Source organism: Mustelus asterias, chromosome 3 (genome assembly GCF_964213995.1).
Source record: "Mustelus asterias chromosome 3, sMusAst1.hap1.1, whole genome shotgun sequence".
Lineage (NCBI taxonomy): Eukaryota > Metazoa > Chordata > Chondrichthyes > Carcharhiniformes > Triakidae > Mustelus > Mustelus asterias.
Window position 1 is genome coordinate 130,128,582 of NC_135803.1, and position 12,351 is coordinate 130,140,932.

Below are 12,351 nucleotides of genomic sequence, written 5' to 3' on the forward strand. Positions count from 1 at the left end.
TCACTGAGCCACAATAATCGGGAAGTACCAGGTTGACTCCCTGATCAATGCTGAGTTAACTCTTTTCAGTTTAGGTGCAAGTTGTAGCATTACAATGTGCTTCTATACTGAAGAGCATACTGCAGTCCTTATCTGTCACCTGATGGCCTATGCTAGAAAGTGTACACACGTAAGTGTTCTGATGGCATGATAAGGCTCAGCTGCAATTGAATAACATCAAAATTCAGTGAGCTCACTCATGATGAATAGGCCCTTGAGTAAGTAACCAAAGGACTGCTGGTGTCTCTTGATCTGTAGCCTGGCATAAGCCACTACCTAAAGGGAAAGGAGAGAAAATGGGAGTAAAGTCAGGGGAAAGGAGGGATAGAGAGGGCAATACGGCACAGTTTTAGCTTCTGAGTCAGGCAGCTACGACTCACTCCAGACCTAATTACAGTCTAATTTAACAGTGTGTTAGTAACTTGGATGTTAGGAGTTTGGAAGTTAATGAGGTTAATAGTGAACTTGAGATGAAAACAAAAATAACAGACAAGAAACATGATTAACAGGCATCTAGAGGAATACTGAGATACAATTTGCCCAGTAACAAGATTAGCAAGCATCTGGAGAAAATGAGGTGTGAATTGACATATCAGTAACATTGGGGCAATCTTACCAGAATTTAACAAAGTGTCGGTTCTGGCGAGAGAAATGGAGTGAATCCTGCCAACAGCTCCGGCTTAATTTCTGACCAAATCTAGAGCCTCATTAACAATAGTTTTTACGGCCATGAGAATCACGCCGCACCCTCAGCAGTCTCCCTCTGATTGTCCCACCATTTCTGAACTTAGCCATGCCAATCACTGAGCAGCTGCCTATAAACAGCTCCCCAGCATTCCCCAGCGCCGGTGAGAATCACGCTTTTCTGAATTCTCAGCAATTTGAGCCCGCACCGCCATTCCCATGAACAGAGGGAGTGGGCTCAAGATCCTGCCCATTGTTTATGAGAGATCGATGAAGCTGTAGAAAATGATAACTTCTAAAGGCAAAGAATTCGAGAGATAGAGAGCTGAATCCACAGGGTGGATATTAAAGCGGCTGAACAGTATAACTGCCAGCACCCTCATTGGGGAAGGAGGCTGGTTTTCCATCTAACAGCCAGACAGGCCAAAATCTCCAGAGAGGCCAGTTCCATCTATCATAGAGTCACGGAGGCCTGTTCCATCCAACATTTAGAGCCACGGCAGATTGCAAATATTCTCTTCTAAAAGATGCAGTTTACACCTTCGCTGAACCAGCAAAATATGTTTTCCCAGACTTGTATTGTGTCGTAATTATTATCTGGATTTGACTTATTAGAGTTACTAAAGTGGTTGTTGTTTGGGAAAGGAGATGTCTTAGTGAATTCATGGAATGTGGGTATATTTCGGGAATAAGAGGTAATTTCAGATAAAGTGGTGTGTTCAGTTATTAATGGAGTTCAGTGTTACAGTTTTTCTTGTCATGTGATTTTCTTTTACTTTAATAAATACTCTTTATTAATTGGTTATGTAACAACTGGACTAGTTTCTCATTGGCTTGTACGTGGTTCCTCATGTTATTCCAAACAAATACACACCACTAATAACCAATGTTTCAAGCTATCCCTTGGGATTTTGAGACACTCTCACAGGTAACATGAGCAGGGTTCTTCACAGTACTGAGGAAGAGCACTCTGCATTCTGGGAGGAGCTGTGTTTCAGATGAGGCCTTAAATTGATGCCACAATTGGCCATTCATGTCGATATAAAAGATATTGTGGGTATTTTTGGAGAAGGTAACTCTTCTGCCAAAATTCCTCCTTCCAAGAACTCTATCCATCAAAAAAGATTAAACAAAACAAAGAACAAACAAAGAACAATACAGCACAGGAACAGGCCCTTCGGCCCTCCAAGCCCGCGCCGCTCCCCGGTCCAGGATTGAATCCTGAATCCAGGATCCCCGCCCAATTTTCCAGCCTATCTACATACCAATATCCTATCCACCGAGCTGTCCCTCACAGCTACGATGCTTTGTTCATTACAACCTATTAACTCACCCCCACCCCCCCATTCCAGACCATGTGATCTCCAGGGAGAGGCGAAAACCCAGAGTGAAAAACCCCAGGGCCAATATGGGGAAAAAAAAATCTGGGAAATTCCTCTCCGACCCAGTGATCATTTATCTAATTTGCAGTTTGTGGGGCATTTCACTGTTCAAATTATTAGGCATTTGCCTACATAAGAACGTTGGCTACACTCCAAAAATCCATTGATTGCAATTCTATGGTAGTGTCGCACTTTTGGGATATCCTGAGGACGTAATAAGACACTATATAATTTTTTCTATCTTAAAATTAAGATAGAGAAGAATAATTCTAAGGTTGTAATCTAATCTTAGACAAAGGGTCATCTGGACTTGAAACGTCAGCTCTTTTCTCTCCTTACAGATGCTGCCAGACCTGCTGAGATTTTCCAGCATTTTCTCTTTTGGAATCTAATCTTAGGATTCATTCAAGTCGAAGTGTCATTATTTATGATGCCATTTGAATCCTAATTTCTACCTTGTAATCACTCCTTTTTCCAATATGTTTTACCTTGCTAATCAACTGAATTCTGGGAAATTAATATTAGCCGTAATGAATAGTATTTGTATTTTGTGTTAATTTTTCAATTATTATTCATTCTCAGGTTGTGGTCACTGCAAGGCCAACATATATTGCCCTAGGTGCCTTGACTGAGTGACTTGCTAGGCCACTTCAAAGGCTCACTGTGAATCAGCCACATTGGTCGACATTTTACCAGCATGCCTGCCCCGGAATCGGGGTGGGCGAGGCTCATAGAACGGAATTCTCCGTTGGCCTCGGGCGGGATTTTACGAGCCTCGCCTGAGTGAGGTCGTAAAATATCAGTCATTGTGTTGGATTAGAATTACATATAGGCTAAACCAAGTAAGAACAGTAATTTTCCTTCTGTAAAGGGCATAAACAAACCTTCGAATCATAAAATCAGAGAATGGTTACAGTGGAGAAGGAAACCATTCTGCCCATCGAGCCTAAGCCACCTCCCTGCAAGAGTAACTCAATTAGTCCCACTCCCCTACCTTTTCCCCTTGGCCCTGGAATTTCTTTTTTGCTTCACGTGCTTTATCCAGTTCCAGTGTGATGCCAGGTATGTAGCCCGTACATCCCAGCAATTGGCTGATTGACTCAAGCAGAAAGTTCCTTTGATTGTCCATAATAGGCAGAGTACAGATAAACTCAACCAGCTCATGTTTGCAAACCCCAAAACAAAATGTCTATTGTTAGATGTGATTCCACAATTAGAGAGCACTTGCTGAACAATCCTGTGTGTGCTAATAGCAACAGTCACAACCAATTTAAGATAATCAGTAGAGCTCTTAAGGTAACTTATTTACACTTGAGACATAGATTCATGTACAGAGGTGACATACATTTATTCACAGGGACACATTCTTTGCAAACAAAATATGTTCAAGCCTTGCACCTTTTTCAAATTATCTGGTATCTTAGGGAGCCCATAATTCCTGTTATTTTCTCCATGGCAACACCGTGGACAATCAGAGTTTACGGGGAGAATTTTACCATTTTGAGTCTAAGTGCCAGATCTGGGCGTCAAATAGATCCACGCCTGGAATCCTCTTTCCAGCGCGCCCATACGCGTTTTGCCGGCTCCGGCCCGATCCGCGCTGTGGGCGGGGCTTAGCGCTGGTGGACTGATCGGAGCTCTGAACTGCGCATGCGCAGTTTGAAAAAAATCTGACAGCGCGTCCGGGCGCGAAAAAAAAAGCAGAAAGTGGAGAGAGCGGCTCTATGATGTTCATCCTCTGGTCGGGGGGGGGGGGGGGTGACCGATCATCCCCTGGGGGGGAGAGGAGAGGTGGTGTGACGGTTCATCCTCTGGTCGGGGGGATTCCGCTGCCTGTCTGCGGCCGATCCATCCTGGCACCATCACTGCTACACTACGAGCCACAGCCATCTCTCCCGCTCTCTCGCACCTGCAGGGAAGAGTAATCTGTGGCTGGTAGTGTACCAGTGATGATGCCAGGAGGGATCAGCCGCAGACAGGGAGCGGGACCCCCTTGACCAGAGGATGATCCGTCACACCCCCTCTCCTCTCCCCCCCCAGGGGATGCTCGGTTACACCCCCTCTCCTCCCCCCCAGGGCATGATACGTCACACCCCCTCTCCACCCTCCGCCCCCCCCCCCCCCCCCCCCCCAAGGGGATGCTCGGTCACACCCCCTCTCCAACCCCCCTCCGGGGATGACCGGTCACACCCTCTCCCCTCCCACCCCCTCCCGCCCTGACCAGAGGATGGCCTGGGTCAGAGAGCCGTTGCAGTCTCTGACCCCGCTCTTCGGAGGCTGCAGCGGCGGCTTCAGACTTTTTTTTGCAGGTCGATTACAGCGCGGACGTGGATTGGGCCAGAAGACGGTAAAGTGGGATTTGGCGGTAGAGTTGGGCGCGCGGTTCATTAAGTCGATTTAAATGCATGCAAATACATTTAAATCATCGGGCCGCCCGATTCAGGCGCGGTCCGGACCCGTGCCCAAATCGGGTGTCGGTAAAGCCGCGACCTGCTCGGAATCGGGTGCAGATCACAGTATAGGCCCGACGCCCAACTTTACTGCGATTTCGCACCCGAAAATGGGCGCGAAGCTTTGGTAAAATCAGGCCCTACCTTTTGTCCAGTAATATAAATTGTAATATCCTGGAGTATCCTGTAGTGTAATCCTATAGGATAAATTAATCCTGTAGTATAAATTAACTACTTCTCGCAGAGGGTGGTGAATTTGTGGAATTCACTGCCCCATAGCATGGTGGAGTCTGAATCATTGAATAGTTTCAAGGAGGAGATAGATATACTTCTAATAAAAAAAGGGGATAAAGGGATATGGGAGACAGGTGGAGAGGTGAGTTTGCGACCAAGGAGAGATCAGCCATGATCTGATCAAATGGCTGAGCAGGCTTGAAAGGCTGAATTTGCCTCCTTCTGCTCCTTATTTCTATGTTGTGATCATTTGAAATTTGGCATTCTTCTGTTTGTCTTGCTGAGTGCTTGACAAAAAACTTCAGCAACATGTCTCTGTTTTCAACAATATTCAAATTCTGTGCGACCAAGGGACTGTTTATGATTGTTTTATAGTGTACATCAACGCTAAAATATTCATACTAACCAATGATGTGATGACTGTTGTATTTTTCAAAGTAAGCAATATTAACGATACATATGTAACCTAAACATAACCAAAATTTTGATTTGATAACACATTTACAAAGATTAAATTATTTAAGTTTACTAACTTACCTCTTTGTTGTTTCTGTCTGCTTGTACTAAAGTGTCATTTATGCACGGTTCCACATAATGAAGCTCTTCATTGTACTGCGGAAGGAAATATAATACTACTTAATATAAAAATATAATGCGACTTAACATAAAAATATAATACCACTTGATATAAAAATATGTTATTTAATATAAAAATATAATGCTACTTGAGCTTTTCTAAACAAAATTCCGTGAATGACTTTACTTGACTAGGGCAATTAAAACTATTATATGAGAAGTTTAGAATTAATTATCAATGTTTAAAATCAAATACATGCACCTTTAGAATGATTATCTTTTGCACTACATTTGTGTGTTTTTACACTAATTTAAACATCAATTGTGTCTTCTCCTCATTTTCATTTTCCTATCTGGAACTAGTTTTCTTTATCGCATTTTTGTCATGTTTGTGTAAAACAGTTATGCTGGAATTTAGAATAAATTTTCCTCTTCCTATCCAGAATCTTCCATTTTTAGGTGTTGGCTTATAATTATTTATGGTTTCATCTTCTATTACATTTGCTGTTGTGCATTTTCTGTGACTATGTGAGGCCAGATTAACTGGTTATGATCCAATTAGTGAACAATTCACGCCACTCTTTGGGAATATATTCCTCTGGCCAATAATTTTACCAGTGGAATGTTTGTTCAATTATCACAGGTAGAACCCTCACTCATCCCATATGCCTATGTCAGGAGATATTTCTTTAAAACGAAATTCTTCTTCGTCTTCCAGAACCATTCATATATGTCAGAAATATTCGAGGCTTTGTTGATTGGATTAGAAAGTAAATCTCTGCTCTAATTCGTGTTGACACTGTGAGCTCCATTAAGCCCGATTACTCTTTGTTGTCTTGCTCAGGTGCCCAGTCTACATATAAGGCATCACGGTAGCACAGTGGTTAGCACTGCTGCTTCACAGCTCCAGAGACCTGGGTTCGATTCCCGGCTTGGGTCACTGTCTGTGTGGAGTTTGCACATTCTCCTCGTGTCTGCGTGAGTTTCCTCCAGGTGCTCCAGTTTCCTCCCACAGTCCAAAGATGTGCGGGTTAGGTTGATTGGCCATGCTAAAATTGCCCTGAGTGTCCTGGGATGCGTAGGTTAGAGGGATTAGTGGGTGGATATGGGGGTAGGGCCTGGGTGGGATTGTGGTCGGTGCAGACTGGATGGGCCGAATGGCCTCTTTCTGTACTGTAGGGATTCTATTCTATTCTATTCTAAGATGTTTTGGCCTTGCTCGCCCTGAAACCTAAAAATCTCGCCCGAGGTCAACAGACCTTCTCATTGTCCACCCCTTGCCCGCTCCGATTCCCATGGCGGGTGGGACGATAAAATTCCAGCCATAGTCTCTGCATGCTGTTCAACTGAGGTAGACATCACAATCAAAACTGTGCCTGTTCTCACCCAATGTGCACCTATTTGTCCTTTCAAACAGAAGTCACTTAATGATCAAGAATGCTGGATTATATTCTCCTCACTAGTCAAGGTGTACTCAAATGTAGCCTATAATAACTACAACCAAGGACAGACTAAACACTTATAAAACTGTAATGTTTTGGTACATTTGATTATAAGTAATCATAGATGAGGGTATATACACTGAAGAGCTCTTTATCAACTGGAATTTTGGAAGATTTTCCTATGTTCCTTCATTGTAAACATTAAGCCTATGTCCCCAGTACTTCTATTTCTTACCAACTCCCAATAAAACAAAAGTCTCACCTCTTTTTCACTGGTTTCATTTAAATCGATAAAGACTGAAACTAAGGCTTTGCCACCTGCACTGTCTAACTTCCGATCATTATATCTGTACAGCCTGAATTATATTGTGAATAAGGCAAAAGTTCTTACTGCAATAATATTGAAAAAGTCATCATCTCCAAGCGTGTCCAGGATAGAAGAAACGGTTTGTTTGGCGATTGTCATGCGAAGCCCTTTCATACTTCCACTGACATCAACTAAAATGATAATATCTTTGGGCGAAGTGGCTGCCTGAATGTACCTGCACCAAGGAAGGGACATTTTGCATCACAGGTCTCCAAAAATGTTTCCAAAAAAGAATACAAGCAATAGCTGTAAACTATTACCTACCATTTGCGGTTTCTGCAGTCAAATGCAATTACTCCATTTTCATCGGGCTCCCATTTTACACCTATTTTCAAGGAATCAGGTAGTTTAACAAAATGACATGAATCAGGAGAAATGCAAAACAAAAATTTATTTTGTTCTATATCTTCTAAAATTGTACATTTTTAAATTTCTCTTTTCATTGTTGTAATATTATTTTCTATGAGCGGAATGAGGTCATCATATAACTGCTGCATAATAGAAAGTGCTTTCTTGCCCCTTGGTTGTTTTCCAAAGAAAAACTACTGAGTTCATCGTGCCTGGCTAACAAAGCACCATTAACCAGGAGGATGTACACGTACACTGAGGGTTGGGAGACATCACGGCCTCCTCCGGAGGTCCCCACCATCACAGATGTCAGTCTTCAGCCGATTCAATTCATTCCACATGATATCAAGAAACAGCTGAAGATACTGGATACTGCAAAAGCTATGGGCCCTGACAACATTCTGGCAATAGTACCGAAGACTTGTATTCCAGAACTTGCCGTGCCGCTAGCCAAGCTGTTCCAGCACAGCTGTAACACTGGCATCTAGCTGGCAATGTGGAAAATTCTTCAGGTATGTCCTGTACACAAAAAGTAGGATAAATCCGACATGGCCACTTATTGCCCCATCAGTCTACCCTCGACCATCATTAAAGTGATAGAAGGGGTCATCAACAATGCTATCAAGCAGCACTTGCTTAGCAATAACTTGCTCACTGATGTTCAGTTTGGGTTCCACCAGGGCCACAGCTCCTGACCTTGGCTCAGCCATGGACAAAAGAGCTGAATTCCAAAGGTGAGGTGAAAGTGACTGCCCTTGACATCAAGGCAGTATTTGACTCAGTGTGGCATCAAGGAGCCCAGGCAAAACTGGAGTCAATGGAAATAGGGGGGAAACTCTCCACAGGTTGGAGTCATAACTCGCACAAAAGAAGATGGTTGTGGTTATTGGAGTTCAGTCATTTTAGTTCCAGGACATCATTGCAGGAGTACCTCAGAGTAGCGCCCTAAGAACACAAGAACATAAGAAATAGGAGCAGGAGGAGGCCATCTAGCCCCTCGAGCCTGCCCCGCCATTCAACAAGATCATGGCTGATCTGAAGCGAATCAGTTCCACTTACCCGCCTGCTCCCCATACCCCTTAATTCCCTTATCGATCAGAAATCTATCTACCCTAGGCCCAATCATCTTCAGCTAAAAAGTAAAAGTTTATTTATTAGTCACAAGTAGGCTTACATTAACACTGCAATGAAGTTACTGTGAAATTCCCCTAGTCGCCACACTCTGGCGCCTGTTCAGGTCAATGCACCTAACCAGCACGTCTTTCAGAATGTGGGAGGAAACCGGAGCACCTGGAGGAAAACCACGCAGACACAGGGAGAATGTGCAGTCTCCACACAGACAGTGACCCAAGCCGGGGATCAAACTGGGACCCTGGCGCTATGAGGCAGCAGTGCTAACCACTGTGCCACCGTGCCGTCAGCTGCTTCATCAATTATCTTCCTTCCATCATTAAGTCAGAAGTGGGGGTGCTTGCTAATGATCGCATAATCTTCAGCATCATTTGCACTTCTTCGACACTGAAGCAGTCCATGCCCAAATGCAGCAAGACCCATACAATATCCAGGCTTGGACTGACAAGTGGCAAGTAACACAAGTGCCAGGCAATGACTATTTCCAGCAAGAGAGAATCTAACCATCATCTCTTGACATTCAGTGGCATTATCATCGCTGAATCCCCCACTGTGAACATCCTGTGGGCGATCATTGAGCAGAAACTGAACTGGATCAGGCATGTAAATACTGTGGTTATAAGAGCAGGTCAAAGGCTAAGAATCCTTGTGGTGAGTAACTCGCCTCCTGACTCCACAAAGCCTGTCCACCATCAACAAGGCACAAGTTCGGAGTGTAATGGACTACTTTCCACTTGCCTGAATGAGTGCAGCTCCAACAACACCCAAGAAGCTTGACACAATGCAAATAAGAAGTCTCACAACACCAGATTAAAGTCCAACAGGTTTATTTGAAATCATGAGATTTTGGAGCGCTGCCCCTTCATCCGGCGAGTGGGTTTTCACTTGATGAATGAGCCACACTCCGAAAGCTCATGATTCCAAATAAACCTGTTGGACTTTAGCCTGGTGTTATGAGACTTCTTACTGTGCCCACCCCAGTCCAACGCCAGCATCTCTACATCATGGCTACCATGCAAATAAACCCACTTGATTGGCATCTCATCCATAAACTTTCAATCCCTCCATCACCAACACACAATGGCAGCAGTGTACCATCTACAAAATGCACTGCAGGAACTCACCAAGGCTCCCTAGGCAGCACTTTCCAAACCCACTACCATCTAGAAGGACAAGGGCAGCAGATGCAAGGGAACATCTTTACTTGGAAGTTCCTCTCCAAGTCACTCACCATCCTGACCTGAAAACATATCACTGTTCCTTCACTGCTGCTGGGTCAAAATCCTGTGGGTATATCTATACTACATAGATTGCAGTGGTTTAAGATGACCACTTACCAACACCTCCTCAAAGGCAATTAGTTATGGGCAATAAATGCTGGCCTTGCCAACAAAGCCCACTTCCTATAAGTGAATTTAAAAAAAACATGATGACAGGAACTAATCACATAAAAATTCAATGCGCTATGACCTTTACAGTCATAGATTTCCTTCCTTATCCTGAAGATAGTTGCTATATATTAACATAATGTGGAATTCTGTGACAGCTATCTTCAGGAGTCTTGGGGAGATTTTCTTGTGGAAGCCAATGAGTGTGATATCAGCAGTGTGTCTACAGCACACCTGCAATTTGGCAGCCCCAAGGCTCAAACCAGTTTCAGGTTCAGCCCCATTAACATTTTTTCTACTTAAGCTACACCTAAAGTAGGTGTGGGATGTCAATCTGCACATTTAAATAGCCTCACCTCTGCTCTGCCAATGCTGGACATCAATTTAAAGACCTGTCTGAAAACCTATTCAGGCAGGCGTTTGGGTGCACACAATCCGCACTGGGTTTTCCTCTTCTCATAGGCGACAGTTGTAAATGCTACCTTACTTGCTGCAAAAGCTGTTTTCACACATATCCAGATTTGAGAACCTTTCTGAATAAATGGGTGGCAAATTAAGGCTTGGTCCTAATGGCATTAGGGGCATTTCTACATATATGACAAACCGCTCATGACCTTCATCCTCCTCCAGACACTACAAACAGCTATAATTCCTCTCAGATCAACACACTTATATTGTCTTCTCCTTAAACGGGAACATACGACAGCAACTGTGAAGAGAAACTGTCAGAGGGATTCAAGAAGTTCACCAGTATGTCTTTGACCAGCAGTAGCAATGATGCAGAAGAATTGTAGAGATCTACAATTGACAGTATCTATCTCCACTTGGAGAGGCAAAGCTTGAGATAGTCAGCATGGCTTCATCAGAGGGAGATCATGTCAAACAAATTTGATTGAATTTTTTGAGGCGGTGACCAGGTGTGTGGCCAAGGGTAGTGTAGTCGATGTAGTTTATATGGATTTCAGCAAAGCCTTTGACAAGGTCCCACATGGGAGATTTGTAAAGAAGGTAAATTCACATGGGGTACAGGGTAATTTGATAAAGGATTCAAAATTGGCTCAGTTGTAGGAGACAGAGGGTGACGACAGAAGGCTGCTTTAGTGACTGGAAGCCAGTGTCCAGTGGCGTACCACAGAGATTTCTGTTGGGCTCCCTATTATTCATCATTATAAACGACATTGATAACTATGTGGGGGATAGGATTAGTAAGTTTGAGGATGACACAAAGATTGGACAGGAGGTGAACAATGAGGCGGAGTGTCTTGGGCTACAGGACGATATTTGTGATATATATAAATGATTTGGAAGAAGGTGTAACTGGTGTAATCAGCAAGTTTGCGGATGACACGAAGATGGCTGGACTTGCGGATAGCGAAGAGCATTGCCGGGCAATACAGCAGGATATAGATAGGCTGGAAAATTGGGCGGAGAGGTGACAGATGGAGTTTAATCCGGATAAATGCGAAGTGATGCATTTTGGAAGAAATAATGTAGGGAGGAGCTATACAATAAATGGCAGAGTCATCAGGAGTATAGAAACACAGAGGGATCTAGGTGTGCAAGTCCACTTGGCTAGGGGAGAAAAAAACCAGAGGGCATGGGTTAAGGGTGAAAGGAGAAAAGTTTAGAGGGAATATTAGGGGGGGCTTCTTCACGCAGAGAGTGGTGGGAGTGTGGAATGAGCTGCCGGATAAAGTGGTAAATGCGGGGTCACTTTTAACATTTAAGAAAAACTTGGACGGGTTCATGGATGAGAGGGGTGTGGAGGGATATGGTCCAAGTGCAGGTCAGTGGGACTAGGCATAAAATGGTTCGGCACAGACAAGAAGGGCCAAAAGGCCTGTTTCTGAGCTGTAATTTTCTATGGTTCTATGGTTCCACAAATCCTTGAAGGTGGCAACACAGGTGGAGAAGGTGGTGAAGAAGGCATATGGTATGCTTGCCTTTATAGGATGGGGTATAGAGTATAAAAGCTGGAGTCTGATGATGCAGCTGTATAGAACGCTGGTTAGGCCACATTTGGAGTACTGCGTCCAGTTCTGGTCGCCGCACTACCAGAAGGACGTGGAGGTGTTAGAGAGAGTGCAGAGAAGGTTTACCAGGATGTTGCCTGGTATGGAGGGTCTTAGCTATGAGGAGAGATTGGGTAAACTGGGGTTGTTCTCCCTGGAAAGACGGAGAATGAGGGGAGATCTAATAGAGGTGTACAAGATTATGAAGGGGATAGATAGGGTGAACGGTGGGAAGCTTTTTCCCAGATCAGAAGTGACGTTCACGAGGGGTCACGGGCTCAAGGTGAGAGGGGCGAAG

The 12,351-nt window shown here is 44.0% G+C and overlaps 1 protein-coding gene across 1 annotated transcript in view; it reads right to left on the bottom strand.

Annotated features, from left to right (window-relative positions):
- The window catches only part of cacna2d3a (calcium channel, voltage-dependent, alpha 2/delta subunit 3a), an 838,535-nt gene that overhangs the window by 442,966 nt on the left and 383,218 nt on the right, over window positions 1-12,351 (bottom strand). The window contains exons 7-9 of the mRNA XM_078210160.1: window positions 7,439-7,499; window positions 7,199-7,349; window positions 5,327-5,401 (exon numbers count right to left, since the gene is read on the bottom strand). Of these exons, the coding sequence (XP_078066286.1) occupies window positions 5,327-5,401; window positions 7,199-7,349; window positions 7,439-7,499 (287 nt within the window). The remainder of the gene's footprint in view (window positions 1-5,326; window positions 5,402-7,198; window positions 7,350-7,438; window positions 7,500-12,351) is intronic.